This window comes from Zeus faber, assembly GCF_960531495.2.
Source record: "Zeus faber genome assembly, chromosome: 19".
Taxonomy (NCBI): Eukaryota; Metazoa; Chordata; class Actinopteri; order Zeiformes; family Zeidae; genus Zeus; species Zeus faber.
In genome coordinates this window covers 15,386,176-15,406,995 of record NC_137206.1, presented here as the reverse complement: position 1 = coordinate 15,406,995, position 20,820 = coordinate 15,386,176, and the positions used below count along the sequence as shown (strand labels likewise).

The 20,820-nt window shown below is 44.7% G+C and overlaps 1 protein-coding gene across 1 annotated transcript; it reads left to right on the top strand.

The window, feature by feature from the left end:
- Positions 1–266: 266 nt before the first annotated feature.
- Positions 267–18,895, top strand: oplah (5-oxoprolinase, ATP-hydrolysing; the record flags this gene model as incomplete). Its single annotated transcript, XM_080020188.1, has 28 exons — positions 267–294; positions 956–1,168; positions 1,496–1,687; positions 4,014–4,128; positions 4,230–4,353; positions 4,836–5,031; positions 5,345–5,510; positions 5,629–5,767; positions 6,009–6,076; positions 6,438–6,613; positions 6,705–6,836; positions 8,311–8,423; positions 10,803–10,973; positions 11,069–11,206; positions 11,429–11,567; positions 11,658–11,770; positions 11,915–12,066; positions 12,158–12,318; positions 12,658–12,759; positions 12,864–13,038; positions 13,834–14,018; positions 14,639–14,785; positions 14,872–15,006; positions 16,146–16,295; positions 16,389–16,546; positions 17,584–17,744; positions 17,963–18,060; positions 18,710–18,895. The coding sequence occupies exons 2-28, from the start codon at positions 998–1,000 to the stop codon at positions 18,893–18,895; spliced, it is 3,963 nt and encodes a 1,320-aa protein (XP_079876314.1). The 5' UTR covers positions 267–294; positions 956–997.
- Between the last annotated feature and the right edge of the window lie 1,925 nt (positions 18,896–20,820).

Genomic DNA, 20,820 nt, shown 5'->3' with positions numbered 1-20,820 from the left:
ATACGTAACTTATAAACCTGTATGTATGTATGGATGTAGTTGTAGGCCTCCTTATAGATTAATAGATTCATGTAGTAAAAAAAAAAATGAAATAAAATAAAAACATCTCTAAATGTTCGTTAGGTAATGTTTGGCTTGTGGTGACGTCATCGGAGGGGGCGGCGCCACAGTGGATGCCTCCTGCAGCCTGATTGGCCGCCCGGGGAAGGGGGTAGGGCTCCGCACGCGGGGAAGTGGATTTTGCAGGAGCGTCTAAGTGAAAAACACGCGTCGTGCCCACGATCAGCCCGGGAGGTAAGTGTCTGGAAGGCCGGGTCACCCCGTCTCCCATCACCGGTGGTGGGGGGGGGGGGTATTGTCGTTTTGCGGAGTAACGTGCACATAGCGGGAAATTAAAGGGTCCACCCGCGATTTTTTTTTTACGGGGCACCGCAAGAAGCCCCCGGTCTCGTTAACGTCAGGTCATCTGGGTGTTGTAGTGCAACGTAATGCTCTTTATTCCACGCATGTCGCTGCCAGAACTGCAGAAAGGGTGAGGGTTCGGGTTGGGGTGAGCGTATTTCTCCATTAGACTCTTGAACGACAACATCGAACTCTTGTCACCAGAATGTTCATGATTTTAATGGTTTTGCTTATTTTTTGTTTATAACTTAATACTCTCTAAACTTTTGTATTTTTGATGTGCCCCATAACAAATATGATATCATTCTGGTAGTATGATCTTATAATATTATTATTATTATTATTATTATTATTATTATCCATATAACATATCGTATAACGTATAATACCCGTATAACAATGCACCAACCATTACCAAGACAAATTCCGTCTATATGAACTACTGTATATATCTATATGAATGAACTTTAGCGGTTGGACAGATTCTGATTCTGGGCAACCATGGCTTGACATAAAAGGCGTTAACATGCCATGATCACATGCCTTCCTGCAGGTCCTACAGCTTGGGAACAGCATTCCTCTCCCTCCACTCAGTATGGCCGAAACCCACGGGAAGTTCGACTTTGCCATAGACCGAGGCGGCACCTTCACCGATGTGTTTGCCAGGTTGCCGGGCGGCCGGGAGAGAGTGCTGAAGCTGCTGTCCCGGGACCCCCAAAACTACAAGGATGCCCCCACCGAGGGCATACGCAGAGTCCTGGAGGAGGTATGTTTAACTTAGTATTATATAATTAACTTTGTGAGGAATTGTCCACACAATAACATCCATTCACATCTATTACTGGTATGTCTGTAGAGAAAATGGGATAATTGTTGGTTTGTCCCCCCTCCGAGGCACAAAGATAAAGTATACAGATAACATTCTGTCAGATAGATTACCCACTTCAAAATCATGTTGTTGTTTTTCTCACTGTCATCATATATCACGTGGTAAATCCTGGTAATAGTAATGACACATAATATGCCAGAATCATACCAAATATGATCAACATCTTTCTTTTATAAAAAAAAAAAATGTGTTTTGTACGGACAGGAAACGGGGAAGGATTTCCCGCGAGACCAGCCGGTGGACACCTCTCTGATCGGCTGGATCCGAATGGGCACCACGGTGGCGACCAACGCTCTGCTGGAGCGAGAAGGAGAGCGCACCGCCCTCCTCGTCACCCGAGGATTTAAGGATCTGCTGCACATCGGCACACAGGCCCGACCCAAGCTGTTCGACTTGGTAAGTGCTGCGGGTGTTTCCTCGTATAGACCGTTTTATTAAAGGTGCAGTGTGTAGAATTAACAGGAACGGCTTGCAGAGTTGGAATATATTATTCATAAGCATGTTTTAATTAGTGTATAATCCCATGAAAATAAGAATGGTTGTGTTGGCGTTACCTTAGAATGAGCCGTTTATATCTACATAGGGGCGTGTACGCGTCCACGGAGGTGGCCATGTTTCTACAGCAGCCCAGAATGGACATTTCCAAACACTGGCTCTAGAGAGGGGTCTTTCACATTTCTCGTGAGTTTCGCGGCCCTTCCACGGAAGCCGCCGTGTTGCACCAACATGGGGAGGGGTGTTACTATATTCTACACACTGCACCTTTTAATGTAAAAAAAAAAAAAAGTCTTTCTTTAATTCTTTATTTTATTCATCCCCGGAGGAAAAATCCGGTTTTACAGCAGCTCACATTAAAAGCAACAGGCCATATTAATAAAGTTGTATAAAATATATAGAAAACAATTGCAATATGGCTATAATAAACATAAAAATTACAAAAAAAACAAAACATTTACATTCTGTTAAAAATAAGATATTGTGCATGATCGCATAAATATTTATAAAATGATAACGGTACATGTACTGTATGTACCAGGGTAGAAAACAATCGTTCTAACGGTATAATACATACATTATTACAGAATATTCTTATTATAGCATTTGTTAAAAGCATAGCTCCACCAAGGACACTTTGGTAAAACCGTGGGTGACCCTGGCTTAGTTATGCATCCAATGGCCAATGTGTGAGCCAGTTAAAAAAGTAAAATATTTAACGAGAGGTTTGACTGGGCATTGCAGACTTTCCCTCGCGGCGTGGTTAACGTATGGCTGTGTGGACAAAACCTCTTGTGTGTGATGGGTAAAGGAGGTCCTGCTTTAGGTAAAAGAAAAAAAAACAAAGACAAAGGTAAAAGAAGCCGCGAGGGCGCCCACACGCACACTCGCCTTAGAAATAGCAGGAGTCGTGGTGGTGGTCTTCACTGTGTCGTAAGACAATGTCGTCACAACGTACTGATCTCATTTACAGTGTTATCGCCGAGGTATTCGTGTTATCCGCTCGTGCTTTGATGGCGGTAATCGCAAAGATAGTGGAAATAATGACAGCACTACTGGGTGTTATTGAGTGGTTCTTATCTGGTTAGTGTGATTTATTTATTTGTTTGATAATTTATTTATTTTATACTTACATATTTCCCCATTGCATTTGCATTTAAATGAAGATAGGTGCGGGAAATCATGTCATTTTTGTTCTGCTATGTCATCAATAAAGCCGATTTATTCCAAATAGCTGTTTCACCCATTTCAAATGATCAAGCCTTTATTTGCTTGATCTAACCCGGTAGTGGTACTGAAAGGAGTATTATGGGTTGACTGTCATTTGGTCTGAGGACAGTTTTGAGAATGTGTCCACAAACACCTCCATACAGGCATTGATCGGTTTCGTACTTACAGGTATGGTGACTAAAGACGACCTTTTTAGATGTTGCCCCATAAGAGACAAAGAAAGGTCTTTTTTTTTAAATTTTGTTTACAAGGTGTGGTGTGCTGAAGTAGATTGTGTAGCTACTGTACATTTCCACATTATGTTCCAAACACTGGTGAGGAATGTGTTTGATTTTAAGCTGTTTAGATTATTAGAACTTTTAGTGGTCACTTGGACTTGGTCAAAGTGGTCAAACATACTCCCATGCAGTATATGTATTATGGAGAGAGAGGCGGACTCGTGGACATTTTTGAAACATTATTATTTAACCTTGCATATAGCAGCACTTTTTATTCTATTTTTATTATTTACTAAATATATTTTATTCATTCTTCATCATATGATATTATATAAATATGATATATATGATATATATTTTCTTCATTTGCATTTTCTTACCTCTTTTCTCTTTGAAGTGTATTTGATTTTCTCTATTGAATTTGAAAAAACAATTGAATTTGAAAGACCTAAAGCTGCATTCTGTATATGAAAGGCGCTTTATAAATAACAGTTATTATTATTATTATTTTTTAAATTATTATTATTATTATTATTATTATTATTATTATTATTATTATTATTATTATCAATATCGAAAGCATAATAATGTTAGATCATACCTTTTTAGAAGGAACAAATTAAAGCTTAGCCACCATTACTACTCATTAAATGTCGACCAAACACTAGATCAGCGTTTTGAGATTCCCCGTTTCCTCCCTAAAAGAAATGAACGACGGGTCGTCATCGGTTCTTCCGAGTTCTTCCCCCTTAAAACCGTCTGACTCTCCTCCTTCACAGGAGGTGTCCATGCCCGAAGTGCTTTACGAGGAAGTGATCGAGGTGGACGAGCGCGTTGTCCTCAGGCAAGATGACTGCCGCCTGCCCCGGAAAGACCCCAAACGTGTTGTTACAGGTACTAAAAAAGCAGCAGGGGTTTCCGTACGGTCCACGAGGAACAATGCTTCCATCTTTTAATGACGTGCTTACGATAGATATGAATATCGTTTTTGCCAGGCAGTACGGGGGACTCCCTGGAGGTCTGGAAGGCGTTGGATTTGGAGCGGGTGGAAAAAGATTTGAAGGGGGTCCTGTCCCGCGGCATCAGCAGCCTGGCCGTTCTTCTGCTGCACTCCTACACGTCAGTATAGCTCCAACGCTCACACGTTATGCGCATTCCCCAAATTTGCCCGTCTCGGAGAGCGGGGCCTTCTCTGTGTGGAAGTTCACGGAAGAAGCGAGGGTGACAGGGCAGACAGGAGCACATGACTATGCTTTAACACCTCAGACTACACTTTAAACACCTTTATGTGGTTTATGTACCAGTGTCCAGCCTCTCCGCGTTTCACTTGGGTTATTTTCTGCATTCCGATTGTTTTAAAATATTATTACAGCACGCATATAAATAGGTAGTCGAACTTCGAGACTCGTTGGCTGCCTGCCATGTCATTGAGGACGTGAAACAGAGTGTTTGGGAAGAAAGGGGGCCCCGCTTGGAAAGATAACAGTGAGACGCGGCACGTTGTGGACGTCAACACCGGTGTTACATAAGAACTGTGTGCTTGACTTACTTTGACCCTGTGCCTTCCCTCCTCCCCCCCTTCCCTCCTTCCCGCCGTTCAGATGGTCCGCTCATGAGAAAGCAGTGGGGGAGCTGGCCCGTGGCCTCGGGTTCTCCCAGGTCTCTCTGTCCAGCGAGGTGATGCCCATGGTGCGGGCGGTGCCGCGGGGCTACACCGTCTGCGCCGACGCCTACCTCACGCCGAAGATCCGTCAGTACCTGAAGGGGTTCACGTCCGGCTTCAAGGGCGGACTGAAGGTGCTTGGTGTCTACGAGTTGGATGCGTGTGTCATTAACAGTTTGACGGTCCTTTAAGGACATTAGTCTCCATTTAGAATGCACCTCTCTTTTCAATATTTACAAAACACTAATTAAGAATTCCATTCAAAACGGCAACTCTGCACTTTGGTTCATCCATATCGGTGGTTTACGCGTGACAACTACGCTGGTTTATCAACTTCACCGCTTTTGCCTTTCACCTCTTGCCTCCGACAATGGGGACATCCTAAAGAGAAGCACGTCTGGATGGATGGATGTTCCAAAACGCACCCTTCCCTCCCTCCGTCCATAGGATGTGGACGTGCTGTTCATGCAGTCGGACGGGGGTCTGACGCCCATGGAGCAGTTCTGCGGCTCGCGGGCCGTCCTGTCCGGCCCGGCGGGGGGCGTGGTGGGCTACGCCCTCACCTCCTACAGCCAGATGGAGAAGAAGCCCGTCATCGGCTTCGACATGGGAGGTGAGGAGCGCGGGGAACCCCTCCATGGCGAGCATACAAGTTGTAGGTCGTAAAGTGTACGATGACCCATTTGACTTTATGTTCCGCGTTCTTTTCCCCCCCGCCCGCGCGTTTCCAGGCACGTCCACCGATGTGAGCCGCTACGCGGGCCAGTACGAGCACGTGTTCGAGGCGACCACAGCCGGGGTGACCCTGCAGGCGCCGCAACTGGACATCAACACCGTGGCTGCGGGCGGCGGGTCGCGGCTCTTCTTCAGGTCAGTTCTGTTTAGTGTAAACCATGGAAAGATTGGATATTTATAGTGCATGGGGGGGCGGGTGACATAGAATATTAGATCCGTCAACAGCTGTAAACGTAATCTGTCTTCACTTCACTGGGGTCAAGTAGACGTTTGAAACATGTTAGTTGTGGAGTGATTTCATCTTTTCCGATGTCGACCGTTTTGTACCCGGTAGGGATGGTACAAAAATGTCTTCACAAATCACGCTTCCAATCAGGTCGGGGATGTTCGTGGTGGGGCCAGAGTCAGCGGGGGCACACCCAGGACCGGCTTGCTACAGGAAAGGTCGCAGATCTCTTTTTAACCCGTTCTGATCCATGTCCGTGTTTAAACTTACCCTGTTCTTTTCTCAGTGCTTCTTTCAATTTGTATAAACTCTGAAGTACGTTCCGTCTCGGACTTTCTGAGGCTCTCTCATTTTTCTCAGAGCATTCGATTAAACGATCATTTAGTTTGTTTTCCTCCTACGTTTCGATATTTCTCATCGGCCTGATAAGTGAGACGCTTTTCAAATTTGGGTTGTATTCCACAAGCTCTCGCGCGGGGTTCTGTGGGGTTCTGTCGAAATTGAATATTAGCATTATTCTTGAAAGGGACCCCTAAATGGAAACACGCAGGGTAGAAATGTCCTTTATGGTTCCCCCAGGTGGCCCCCTGACCGTGACGGATGCCAACTTGGCCCTGGGCCGCCTCCTCCCAAACTTCTTCCCCCGGATCTTTGGGCCCGGCGAGGACGAACCCCTGTCTCACGAGGAGTCCACGAAGCTGTTCCACAGTCTCACCCGGGACATCAACCGCTTTCTGTCTTCCAACCAATCACAGGTGGCGATATGTGTACAAACGTGTTTCTATATTTATGCAAAATCGTAGTTCGATAAAAAAAAATAACTCTTGACATGGCGTCCCATCTCAGGCTGGCGCCAACGAGACCGGGAGCGGCAGAGCTCCAGGAAGCAAATCGGAGATGACTGTGGAGGAGGTTGCCATGGGGTTCATACGCGTTGCAAACGAGGCGATGTGTCGGCCAATCAGAGCCCTGACACAGGTAGCTTGGATATCTTAATATGAATATTGAATGCAGACCTGCCAACCTGCGTGTGCTTTGTGTACCAACCACGCAATTTTTGGTGAAAATACGCAGATAAGAAATGCCAGCTGAAGCTAGGCAAAACATTTATATTATTGTAATTTAATTTCGGAAAACAATCAATACATAACAATGACCGGTGACCAGCCGATCAGTGTCAGATATAGCCGATTCTGTGCCGGTCAAATTTACACGCCCGATACAGTGCTCACGTACTCATAAAAATGCTCCGATACTCAAACTCGATACCAAACTTGGTAGTTGCTTAGTTGACACTCAAAAAAGTGAAAGAAATCAAATGTTGGGTGTTCGGAGGTACTTTAAGGTAACCAAAAGAACATTAGATCAATTATTTATCTATCGCCTGACTATTCCAAAATTTGCAGACTGCGTATATTGCTGTCACTACAGCGGAGCGTCTGCTCTGGTTGTTCATAGTGCACGAGTGAGAAGAGTCTGCCATCTATTTTATTTTTATTTTTGGAAAGTACCATATGAGTATAATAGAAAGGTATATTTGCACATTAAAGGTGAAACAGACTCTCATTAGAAGTTTGAACTGGACATTTCCATGTAAGGTATATGTTGTGTCTTGTTACAGGTTACATTATACTGAAACTTGGTGGAAGTCCCATATTCAATTTTATTGGAACTCAGTGACTGTTCCATGTTGTATTTTATTGGAATTCAGTGACCGTTTCATGTTCTGTTATTGTTCCACAGTGAAAAATGAACAATAATATACAAACAGTGTCAAAATCAACAATCTCACTGTTGTGGTAACCAAAATTGGAGCAGTCGTCTGGACCTGCAGCTGTCCTGTCACGTGAGCGCGATAAGCTCACGTAATGTATTTGTCATTGACGTACAGCAGATATGCCCAATGAGGCCAAATTATATGAACATTTGATTTCTCTGATCGCGGATATAAACTCAAAATGATCGGACGACAGTGTAAAAGTTATTTAATAGTCAATAGAGGTTTATCATCAACATATCACTGAATGAAAATTGGAATCGGCCAAAATCGGAATCGGCAGGTCAGACTTAACAAAAACCTGGAAAATCGGAATCGGCCAAGAAAATGGTAATCGGTGCATCTGTAGTTGGTTAAAATGTTCGGTAACTTAACGTGATGATGCATTTCAAGGAGTATATCCTAATGAGATTAATAAGTATATGTAGTAAGCCGTAGTAGCTTGCATACGATGTGATTATCCTTGTGACAAGACTGCTACGTGTGAATAACTGATGGAGTCATTTAGCTGCGGTAACTCAAGCGCCACAGAGGTTCCGTGTTACACTGTTGTGGTACTCAAAACATTTTCCCAAGGTTGTCAGGTCTGTAAACGTTATTTTAGCGAATCCAAATCGATTATTAATCTCACAAAGTTCAACCCTCTTTTGCATCGCCCTTCTTCCTCCGCCACAGGCTAAAGGCCACGACACCTCCAAGCACGTGCTCGCCTGCTTCGGCGGCGCGGGGGGCCAGCATGCCTGCGCCATCGCAAGGGCCTTAGGGATGAAGAGCGTCTTCATACACAAGTAAGAGCCACGGCATGTGCATGTGTTGGTGGTGGGAGGGAGGAAAAGAGAGGGAGAGTTTATTTGACTTAAACAAACAAAAAAGTCTTATGTGTTGAGGTTGGTGTTAGGCCAATGCTTAGGATTGGCGGTAGGTAGTGGATGTCATATATAATAATTTTTTTTTTTAATTAGTGCATATCTGTACATTAAAAGTGGCAACCTCGACGATTTCCGTTTCGTTTTCTTTGGCGGCACCGATGGCGAAAAGTGGTAATTGCAGGAACGTAGTGAACCTGGTTCTTAATATGTGACCCACCGCAACTTTAGGGTAATTTGGCGGCTTTCAAGATTTCTTTTTCACATCATTTGAAAGTGGAGAACCAGAGCTTCCAAAGAAGGTGTCACTTGTGCAAATCAAGAAATATTTTTAAAGCTAGGACTTGTTAATGACAAGAGTGTGGCAAACTGTGTTTCTGAGATAATCACCTCCAAAGTTTTACCCAGACTTGCTTCATTCAGCCAACTCCCAGAATGCAAATGGTGTTGGCGGACAAACAAAGCCTCATGGCTACTTAACATACCGCTGAATGGGCCAATCACGAACAGATTTTATTTAACAATGAGAATATACATGTTTTATAAAAGTGTAATTATTTTGGAGTTTAAAAGTATGGACAACAAAACAAAATGTAGAGTCTATCAATAATATGAGTCTCTGAGTCTATGAGAAAATCGGAGATCTGAAAACCTGTCACCTTCTTCCTGACGTGTCGTCGGTCTCCTCCGGTGGTTCTTGAAAATATTCAGTTTCTTCGTCACATTTAGGTTGAAATCCGCTGTTTGAAATGTTCTCCAAGTCCAGAGTCATATCAGATTCAGCACTGCTGTCGTTCTCCGTGTCGCCGACGGAGAACTGACTATCATCGCGGAAAATGTAGTCCAATTCACGCTGCTTACACTGACTTGGATCTATCGCACTGGTCAGATTAAATATGATTCAAAGCTTCTGCCACCCGCTTCGCGTAATCCATAATCACACGGAGAAGACAGTTTTCACAGACAAGTGAGACCGAAATGCCCCCGTGCTGCGCTTTAACCGTTGCTTTACTGTTTGTGGAAGTGACGTAGGTGCGTGACGCAGAGGATTTTTCTTCTTCGCCGTTTCCTTTAACAGTGGCTCTGTGTGTGTAAAAGTAGTCCGATTTAAAGGTTGAACTCTATCAAAACGGTTTCACATTGTGGCTTCACATCACATGGAATATGGATGAATGATCTTCACCTGGACCCTCGCTTTAAAGGAAACCATCGATTGTCGTTGTTCAGCGCTGTTCAAGATTCAAGATTCAAGATTTTTATTTGTCACATACATATACATACTTCCATACATATATGCAGTGAAATGTAATAGGAGCGCCGGCGCAGGCGACCGCTAGGGGCGGCGCCACTATCGCACACCGTGTTCAGCGTCTCGTAATTTTACTGTTTCCCCATGTAATCTAACGGGAATATTTAACTCCACGGTTTAACAATTTTCTGCTATTTATAAATCAAACTCGGTTTTGAAAATACGTTGAGAAATTTAAAAAAAAACACAGAGGAACACAAATCTGGAAAAATCTGATTTTCCTTCAAGAAAGGTCTTTTCATCTTATTTGGCTGCTCCTGGTCATTTTAGAAATGCATGAGATGGCAAGTTTTTCTGTGGTGGGACACATATTCAGAATACTGCAAATATCAAGGGCTTTCATCAGTGAGCCGTAGGCTCCATCGCCCTTGTGTTACCTCATTTTGGCGATAGATAGTGACTTAACACACATTTATTTAAATTAAAATCTTCAAGATTAGCACTTTCAACTAATAGTTACTATTAGATTAATAAACTTTTAAAAGTAGTTGGAAAGACTGACAAAACAATTGCCGGATTTTAATCCTTTTATATTCAAATGATCATTTTGATATATATTTTATAATATTATTACATTCCGTATTTCATAACTAATTTCAACTCAAAAAGTGATTGACAATGTGGCGACCAGACCGCACAAGATGGTTGACAGTGGCACAAATCCGGTTTCCGGCGACAACTGGACAGCCGTGATTGTCTTCCCCTGTTATAAGTGCATATCTGTGCGTGCATAGTTAAATTATATGTATCATCTAGATCTGTCTATCTAACTGTGAAATATTCTGCTGAACTTAAACCTCAAATATGGATGATCCATGTGAGACCAATTTTCATAAATTTAAAGCATATGTGATATTGTCTACATTGAAGCGCGCCGCCGTGTTTCTGCCGCTCACCCTTTCTGTGTGTGTGTGTGTGTGTGTGTGAGTGTGTGTGTGTGTGTGTGTGTGTGTGTATTTATGTGTGTGTGTGTGCGTGTGTGTGTGTGTCAGGTACAGCGGCGTGCTCTCGGCCTACGGCCTGGCTCTGGCTGACGTAGTGGAGGAGGTGCAGGAGCCGTGCTCCCTCCAGTACGACCAGCCCTCCTTCGAGGAGCTGGACCGCCGAGTGGAGGCTCTGTCCCGGCGCTGTCAGGACACGCTCCACGCCCGCGGCTTCAACAGGTCGGCACCCGCCAGCTTTAGTTCGGGCGCGTATTTTGTCTCAGTTGCAGGGTGTCTCCATGACGATGGTAAGAGCTGTGTTGTATGCCTCCCAGCGGTCAAATCAACATGGAGGTTTTCCTCCACCTGCGATACGAGGGAACCGACTGCGCTCTGATGGTTTCGGCCGACGGTTACCCCGGCAACGCCCAGTCCTGTCGAGCTGGGGACTTCCGCAGCGGCTTTACCAAGCGGTAAGGTGTTGTTTATTATATGATTATTTGAATACACATGCATGTCATTCTTTTTTTTATCATTCTGTGCATTGATTTGTTGACCAATTTATGAAGTTCTTTTTTTTAAACTTTTTTTTCTTAATCGGCTCTCGCTCTCCTAACATGAGATGTTGAATACAGAGTCATTGGGTTCCGATGCACCCTTGTTCATTATCTTTCTGTGTCTCCTTTCGTTTGAAGCTACCTGAAGGAGTTCGGCTTCACCATCGCCGACAGGCCCATCGCGGTGGATGACATCAGGGTGAGGGGTTCGGGGAAATCCGGCATCAAATCGGTCTTCAAGGCAACGATGGGAAATGGACGAGCCAAAGCCGTCACGGTACCTGAACCACCTGCGCTTTCCCTGCATCCCTTTCAATCTTTGAATATGCAGATTGTCTTGACCGCCCTCGCCGCCTTGTCCCTGTAGACGACCAAGTGTTACTTTGAGGACGGTTACCTGGACACCAAAGTGTATCTGTGGGAGGACTTGCCATGTGGGTACCCTATCCAGGGTCCAGCCATCATCATCGACAAAAACAGGTTCGGCGCTTCCTACTTGGGATCCAGTGTGAATATGTTAAATCAATTGATTGTTGATAGTTTGGGACTGAAATAACCGTGTGCGTGTGTGTGTGCGTGTGTGCGTGCGTGTGTGTGTGCGTGCGTGTCTGCCTGCTCCCTCAGCACCATCCTGGTGGAGCCGTGCTGCGAGGCCCGCCTGACGGAGGAGGGCGACGTGTGCGTGGCGGTGGGCTCTGACCAACACTGCGCCGTGGGGACCGAGCTCAACACGGTGCAGCTCTCCATCTTCTCCCACCGCTTCATGAGCATCGCAGGTCAGTGCCGCCCAAGCTCGGCGCAGCATTGCGGGGGCGGGGTGTCGGGGGATTCCTGACCCGAGCTCTGCCTTCTCCGCGCCTTCCGCAGAGCAAATGGGACGGGTTCTCCAGAGGACCTCCATCTCCACCAACATCAAAGAGCGTCTGGACTTCTCCTGCGCCGTGTTCGGGCCGGACGGAGGGCTGGTGTCCAATGCGCCCCACATCCCTGTCCACCTCGGGGCCATGCAGGAGACGGTCCAGTACCAGGTGTGGGGGGGGGGGTGGATATCACAATCAGAATAAGATTAGAGTTTATTTTGCCAGGTGCATTTACATGTACAGGGAATTTGTCACGGTGTCTGCAGATGATTCGAGTTTTAAAAAACGCTCGACAGTCTGAGAAAAAAAATAATAATAGAAAATAAAATGGAAAAAGCAAAGTAAGAAAATAAAATAAAAATTGCCAAATGTGCATAAATTGCTGTGAAATATAAAACAGAAATAGTCATTAAAAAAAAATGCAGAACATAAAATAGCCATTCTATGCACAGGATAGGCAGAAATAGAAGCACCAGGAAAGTCAACCACCGCCCATTTGTTCTGCAGATCAAAACACTGGGAAGTAGCCTGAACGAGGGAGACGTGATCCTTAGTAACCACCCGTGCGCCGGGGGCAGCCATCTTCCTGACCTCACCGTCATCACCCCGGTCAGTATCTCTCCGTCGTCGTGGTTCTATTGATATTATACATCATTTGATATCCCTGCTCAACAATATCTCTGCTCTTACTCTTCCTTTCCTCCTCCTCCAAGGTCTTCAGGGGAGGGGTGAGCGGGCCGGTGTTCTTCGTGGCCAGCAGGGGGCACCATGCCGACATCGGCGGCATCACTCCGGGCTCCATGCCCCCCCACTCCACCTCCCTGCAGCAGGAGGGGGCCGTCTTCACCTCCTTCAAGCTGGTCACCGGCGGGGTCTTCCAAGAAGAGGGTGAGAGACAGAAAGAAGGAGAGAGAGGGCGAGGGATGGAGGGCAGCAAGAAAATGGAAAGAAGCTCAAATATAAACAAGTCAATAAAAAGCCTTTTAAAATAAGAGGTGGAGGAATAATGTGATGGTAATGCCAAAAAAGTGAATTAAGAAAAATTGGTAAACTAGAAGAGGTGATATCTAAGTAAAGCTTGATTTATATAGAACTTCTTAAAACACACAGTAACAAAGTGCTTTACAAGCAGTCAGGTGGCATAAAACAGAAACCCAAGGGGAGAAAATGACCAGAGTGAGAACAAAACAATGGAAACGCTGCATACAAGCCTATTAAGTCTATTAAAAAGCCTATGAAAAGCAGAGGAAAACAAACACAATGAAATACAAGTTAATAACAAACACGCACATTTAAATTGTTTTAAATTTAAAATAAAACCAAATAAGGCCGTTTGCAATGTTAAAAAAACAAAACATAAACATGATAAGGAAGCTGTGTTAAAGGAAGTAAACTAGATAAGGCAGGGTTTCTCATGTCAGCCGTCCGGACCTGTAGAAATGGTCACTTTCCTCAAACGACTTAAAATTCCAATGAACCAGAACGTCTTCCATTCCAGGGAAGTCCCAGGAATTCCAGGCACCTCAGGAATGTCCAAGGACTCAAGGATCACATTGGAATAGCCGCCGTGCATGAAAAGGCGATAATCCAACACTTGTCTTTTTGGTCAATATCGGCACATTATCCGATGTGTTTTCCCGTTTACTCCTTTCGGCCCCTTACGTCCGCTGTCTCCGCTTTCAGCCGTGACCGACGCCCTCATGGCTCCGGCCCAGTACCCAGACTGCTCGGGGACTCGTAATCTCCATGACAACCTGTCAGACCTGCGGGCTCAGGTGGCGGCCAATCAGAGAGGCAGCCAGCTGGTGGGGGAGCTGATCGACGGATACGGACTGGCCGTGGTCCAGGCCTACATGGGCTACATCCAGGTGAGGGCAACTTTCATCACTTTTTGATGCGCCCGTGTTTTTTGGTAACCGGTAGTTCATTCTTTTAATATCCTTTGATAATCTGAATGATGAAGTTAGGTTTGAAAATGTGTTTGTGATTGGTGCAAAAAATAAAAAAAAAACTGTCTGAAAAAAATAAAAAATAAAGCAATAGAATAAAAAGTAAAGACAATAAATTGCCAAATATACACCAATAGCTGAAAAAATAAAGAAAAAAAAGGAAATAGAAAAAAAAGAAACTGTCCAAAATATATAACAGAAATAGTTAAATAAATAAAAATATACATAATATATTTCATTTGTATTTTGTACAGGAAGCCATCTAGACCTTAAACTCTTAATCTGTGTTATCTGCAGTGGTGGAAGAAGAACTCAGAGCTTTCACTGAAGTAAAACTACTTGCACCCTGACACAAAATGACTCGGGTCGAAGTGACAGTCCCACACTGACATTTCTACTTAAGTAAAAAATACAAGTACTATACATTTAAGTATTAAAAGTAACCCCCCCCCCCAGTATAGATATTTATTTTGAAATATAGTGGTGTAAAAGTTGAAAGTCTCAAAGTGTGTGTGTGTGCGTGCGTGCGTGTGTCTCAGAGTAATGCAGAACTGGCAGTCAGGGACATGCTGAAAGAGTTTGCGCGTCGTCGACGGCAACGGACCGGCTCCCTGGACGTGGAGTCAGAGGATTTCATGGACGACGGAACGCCGATTAGACTGCGTGTCCAGATAAACGAGGAAGAGGTTGGCGGGAGCGCGATTTGCAATATTAATACTTGTATCCGTTCAATCTTCTCGAGTCTAATCGAGTGTCTCCCCCCTCCCCGTAGGGCAGCGCGGTGTTTGACTTCTCGGGGACGGGGACGGAGGTTTGGGGGAACTGCAACGCCCCGCGCGCCATCACCCTCTCCGCTCTGATCTACTGCCTGCGCTGCATGGTGGGACAGGACATCCCCCTCAACCAGGTAATGTCATCTCACTACGTATGTATGTATGTATGCTCGTATATACAGTATATGTGTGTGACAGATAAACATCTTGAATCTTGACTCTTGACTCTTGAATCAAGCTCACTTCACTAATGCGGCGCGCATTAGTGAAGTGAGCTTGAAATACGTTAAAAATACAGTATATAATATGCAATCAGAAAAAATCTTTCTTATATTATATATTATTCTGTTTTATAGCCTGATATATATATATATTGAGTGAAATTGCATGGACTAAATTAAGCTTTGTGAATTTTTTTTGTATACATTTGTGGGCCAGATTTAACAATATAGTATTAAAATGTAGCGGCCATATTAAATGGTCTCGCAGGCCGGTTGTTGCCTACAGGCCTGTGGTTTTTAGACCCCTGCCCTCAAAATCGGAGTCAAATTGCTTAGGGGGAAACAGACTTTTGTTATTGATTATTAATGCATTTATTATTTGCTTTTTAGTATCGGTGGAATTGTTACAAGGCACAATTGCAGTATTAAGGTTTTTTTTTTTTTTAGTTTTTTTTTTTACCATTTATATTTGCTATTCACATAACTATAGATATTAATTTGTGTAGTAAGCCAACAGCTCAGAAACAATGTTTTGGGGAGACTCGAATCGAGTACCTCTGAACTGAAACTGCATCGTTTGGGAAAATTTTGTGCACAAAAAGTGATTTGATGAAGGTATTTGTCATAAATTGTATCCATTGTATAGATTATACATTGTTGATCTTGATGCATTTTGGGTTCGGGCTTGGTTAGTGTTTATGGTTAGGATGGACAATTGCAGAAACCAAACAATGAGCCATCTCCTTCTGAGAAATGGCTTGCAACAAATAATATTTGCTGCGTATTATGTTTTAAATATTATGTTTTCATTCCGGCTTTCTGATGAAGCGTTCAGCAGGATGCCATGGTGAAACCCGTAGCCCAATTCTACCACAATAACTTCTTGTCTTTCTATGTAAAAAAGTTGTGTTGTTTATTTGTGATAGTCGTACTTTTTACGTCTTCCCAAAATGGACCACCGAGGTTTGTTCGGGCGCCGAGGTTTGTTCAGCCGCCGTTCGGCCACCCGTTTTTACGCTTGAATGTTTCCACTTCGCCGCGTGTCCTCCCAGGGCTGCCTGACGCCGATCAGCGTCGTCATCCCGCCCGGGTCGATCCTGCAGCCGTCCCTGAACGCCGCCGTGGTCGGCGGAAACGTCCTGACCTCGCAGCGCGTCGTCGACGTCATCTTCAGGGCGTTCGAGGCGTGCGCTGCCTCGCAGGTGAGCGGCGCCGCGCGTCCAGTGACAGCGTAGTCGAGGCCGGCGGTCGTCCGGTGGTCGCGAAACTCAATGTGTCTGCGGGGTTCCGTCCAGGGCTGCATGAACAACGTCTCCTTCGGAAGCGAGAGGAGCGGCTACTACGAGACGGTCGCCGGGGGTGCCGGGGCGGGGCCCGGCTGGAGCGGGCGGAGCGGCGTCCACAGTCACATGACCAACACTCGGATCACCGACCCGGAGATTTTGGAAAAGAGGTATCGACTCAGGTTCACACGCACCCACACAGATTCATGACGAATCAGAAAGACTTTCAGAAAACGTGCTCTCTGAGATACTTCAAAGGTTTTTACATAAAATGCTGTAAATGTAAATGTAAAATGTAAATATTACATTTCACTGCATATATGTATGGAAGTATGTATATGTATGTGACAAATAAAAAAAATCTTGAATCTTGAAATGGATTCATATAGTGCAGTGGTTCTCAACATGGGGTTCAGGGACCCCCATGTAGTCCAAAAATAGGTTTCAGGGGTTTCCAGGAAAAAAATTCAATAGTTTAAACTTGAACATTATTTCATTTACAAGACGTGGGTACCACTAGAGAATGTACATTCAAGGAGACCTATTATGCTCCTTTCAACAACTGTTAGTATAGGTCTCTGAGGTCCCCGAAATGTTTTGAAGTTTTTTTGCTGAAAATACCACTCAGATTATGTATTCGAGGCATTGTGACATGCCTCTCAACCCGGACTGTTCCAAAGCGGTTTAACTGTGAACGAGCTGCGATTTGTTTCCTGTAAACCTCGGAAAAATAAACTACAATAAATAAATACGTCTACAATAAAAACACACTGTTTTTATTTGTTTTGTTTGGCGAAACACGCAGCAGATGGGATGGAGCGGATGACCATTTAAGGAAATCAGTTACCAGCTGACGTCAGCTGGTGCAGAGATTAGAAAAAACCTTTGAAAATCGGGCCTTCAGAGAGTTTTGCTCACAGCGATTCCTTTTTTCATTAGTTTACCACATTATTTGACACTTTGCCCACGTCCCACATTGTAACATTGGACTTTACATACAGTATATATATGACAGAAAATTACGAAAAGCATTATAGGTCCCCGTTAATGTGTTGTGATCGTTAGTTGGCCTCACATTTCAAATTGAGAGTCCTTTATATTAAAAAATAAAAATAAAAAATAAAAAGTTGTGAATCACTGATTAACAGAATAGGAATGTCATTTCCAAGCCTCTTCCAACATGTGACCATTGGTCTGTTTGCTCCAGATACCCTGTGGTCTTGGAGCAGTTCTCTCTGCGACCCGGCTCCGGCGGGTTGGGAAAGTACCGCGGCGGAGACGGCGTGATCCGCAAACTCCTCTTCAGGAACAAGGTGGTCCTGTCCGTGCTGACGGAGCGACGCTCCACCCGACCCTACGGCCTCAGGGGTGAAAGCGGCTTTTTAACTTGTATCCTAGATGAAAATACTTTGAACTGGGACGTCGCACCACCCCTCCGTGGCGGTTTTGACGTAGCCTCTATGTTGGTTTTCTGACTTTCCTGTTAAGCTGTCAGGCCTTATCAACTTATGCATTTTTTCTTTTTTTTTTCCATCTATGTCACTGTATTTCCGTTCTCATCCCCGTTTTCCGTTGTTTTGGGTTAGGCGGTGAGAGTGCTGCAGCCGGCCTGAATCAGCTTCACAGGGCGGACGGACGAGTCCTGAACCTCGGAGCCAAGACCTCTATCAGCCTGGAGCCCGGGGTATGATTGTGATTCAGGACCCTATATAACCCGATATATACTGTGTATTTATCACGAGTAATCTAATAAAATATAACCCTGTCACATTTACAAACATTATCATTAACAATCCAATATAAAATGCCATACCCTTTAAAGGCAATGGAACCGTTTGCTCACGCTTTTATTTTGATGCTCTCAACTCACTATCAACAGTTGAGTCAGTTGAGTCTCAGAATTTATCGACGAAGTATCGACTTCATATTTAACTCAAATTTTGCCTGTCAGCACAATGGTTGAATCCCTACATCTTTGGCGTTTGGATGCATTTCGCTTTGGTACCGTCCGACCGTGCGCTTACCCTGAACTTAACCACGCCAAAACGTAATCCACCTTACAAACTGTTTATTTGTGAATTCGGCCAGGTGAGATTCCAACAGCTCAAGGAGTCTGATGTGATTTTGTGACTTTTTAAATGATTTATTACTTTTTGAAGATATATTATTTATGATAATTGTACAACTAACACCAACTTACAGAGTTAAATATTAATTATTAATTGCACAGGTTGATACAATGTTAAGTGTCATCATTGTCATCGGTTTATATTGAGTTGAGTATTAACATAAGAATTATGGCAATGGAGCGTGACCCTTTTCTCCCTGCACAGGACATGTTCTGCCTCTACACCCCTGGAGGTGGAGGATATGGGGAAGAAGAAGAAGAGGAGGAGGAGGAGGAGGTGGAGGAGGGCGGCGGCAAGAGGAAGCCTCAGACCAAGCGCAGGCGCTTGAACAAAGCTTTCCCGGAGAGAGGCAGCGTGTTCGAGTACCGCATGGCACAGGAAGGCGTGTGAGAGGAGGGACCGGTGACCAGAGAGGGGGAGCTCCTGGAGGAAGCTGAGCGTCATCTGTGTCAACGTGGAGAAGAGGGATCCACGGGTATCGATGCGCTTTGGCGGCGAAGGACGGGGGAAGATTTGAAAATGAAAAAACAATATGAATGTTTTATGGTTCCAAGTTTAGCTCCGATAATCAGATGGGCTGAGGGAGGGTGGGAACATTTTTTAACAAATCTGTATTCCACATTCAGTTGATTTTTCATTGATGTTTTATTTTTTAATAAACACATTTTATTGGCATTTTAGGAATCATCGCAAAATAGCACAGTGACATGAACTGTTCCTGTAATGAACCCTCCCCACACACACACGCACACACACACACACACACTTAGCTTTTTCAGCTTCTAATCCTAGGTGGAGGAATTGTGCTGACAGTAATGACAATAACTAAAACACATAGAAATTATCAACAACAATAATGAGTGAGGTATATAAGTGTAAAAAAAAAAGATGAAAAATTAAGAAAAAACACATTTAAAAGTGAGAATAGTGTACAATGGGTGATTGCAGCCCATAACAACCTGTTGGGAGATCTGCCAGGCTGTGAAAAGGAGTGTCCAACCCCGTATGGAGAATTTAATCTTTTCCATTTCCAAAAAAAAGACATTGCATCACGCAGCCATGAAGCTGGTGACGGGGACATCGGTTTCTTCCATAGTAAAAAGTATTCTCTGAAGGGCTATTGGAGAGGTAAATGAGATCACATTTGCTTGCTTTCCTGATATATTTTTGCCAGCTTTACCAAATATAGCCATCTATGGTCACGGTTGTATTAATTACTGAAATGACTATTTAATGAGACTTCCAGCACTCCCCCAGTCCTGACCAAAACATATGAGCGAGATGACTAGGAGCCTGGGAACATCTGTCACTAGTGTCAGCCATATTCGGGCATATCTTGGCATGTGTAGGTTTACTGTAGCGTGCGCTTGTGAACTTTTTTTTTTTAAATTGCACGAGTTGAAACTTTGCAGGAGATGGACAAGATTTTATTCCTTCCAGCGCCGCAGACCACCAGTCGTCAGACATGATAATGCCTGGCTCCGGCGTCAATCTCAGCATGTTTGAATGTCTCACTGTTACGTATTGGGGTGTAATGCGGGAGCATGTTCCAGCAAAAGTGTTGCTTGATTCGACTGGACATGACTATCGGATTATCGGTGTACTGTTTAGCTTTACGTCTGTTGGTGTGGCAAACCAAAGCTTTGAAGGAGGAAGAGTGACATGAGTGTGATTCCAGTTGGCACAAGTGAGTTTCTGGATAGAAGGCCCGGTGTACATTTTTTTTGCGTGTCGGCTGCCCCCGTCGATCTATTCCTCCGTAATGAGGACTTTTGAAGCCTTGAGGATTTATTGCCCTATATCAAAGACGAGAATGAACACACGAGCCGTCCCGTAGCAGGTCGACGGAAAAACCTTTGACGCGAAGGCGACAGCTGCTCGCCCCCCGCCTCCGTCCAGCGGATCGATGACGTGCAAGTTATTTTGGCGGGATCTGTTTTCGGCCGATCCCCACTCGCCTCGCCTCCTTGTTGTCACTCTGGAGCCCATCCGCCCGCTTTTCTCAGCGTTCCAGCCCGCCGCTGTGATCAGACGGGCGAACGTCCGTTCCGGTGAGAGGAGGTTCGCAGGCTTAGGCGAGAGGCGAGAGCGGAGCTTGGTTCTCGGACGTGACAGCCGCCCGGGGTTTCCACCGGTTCAGATTCAGGCGCGGGGACGGAAAGCGTCCATGTGCCTCATCTGACATCCCCGCCATTGGTATTCTGTCCCCGGCGTTATCTGGCTTGGTGGGCTTGAAGGCGCTCTTCCCTTTTTTTTCCGGTGTCGCTTTTTGCGTGCCCGTCATTGATGGAACGACTTGTTGTCTGAATGAACTC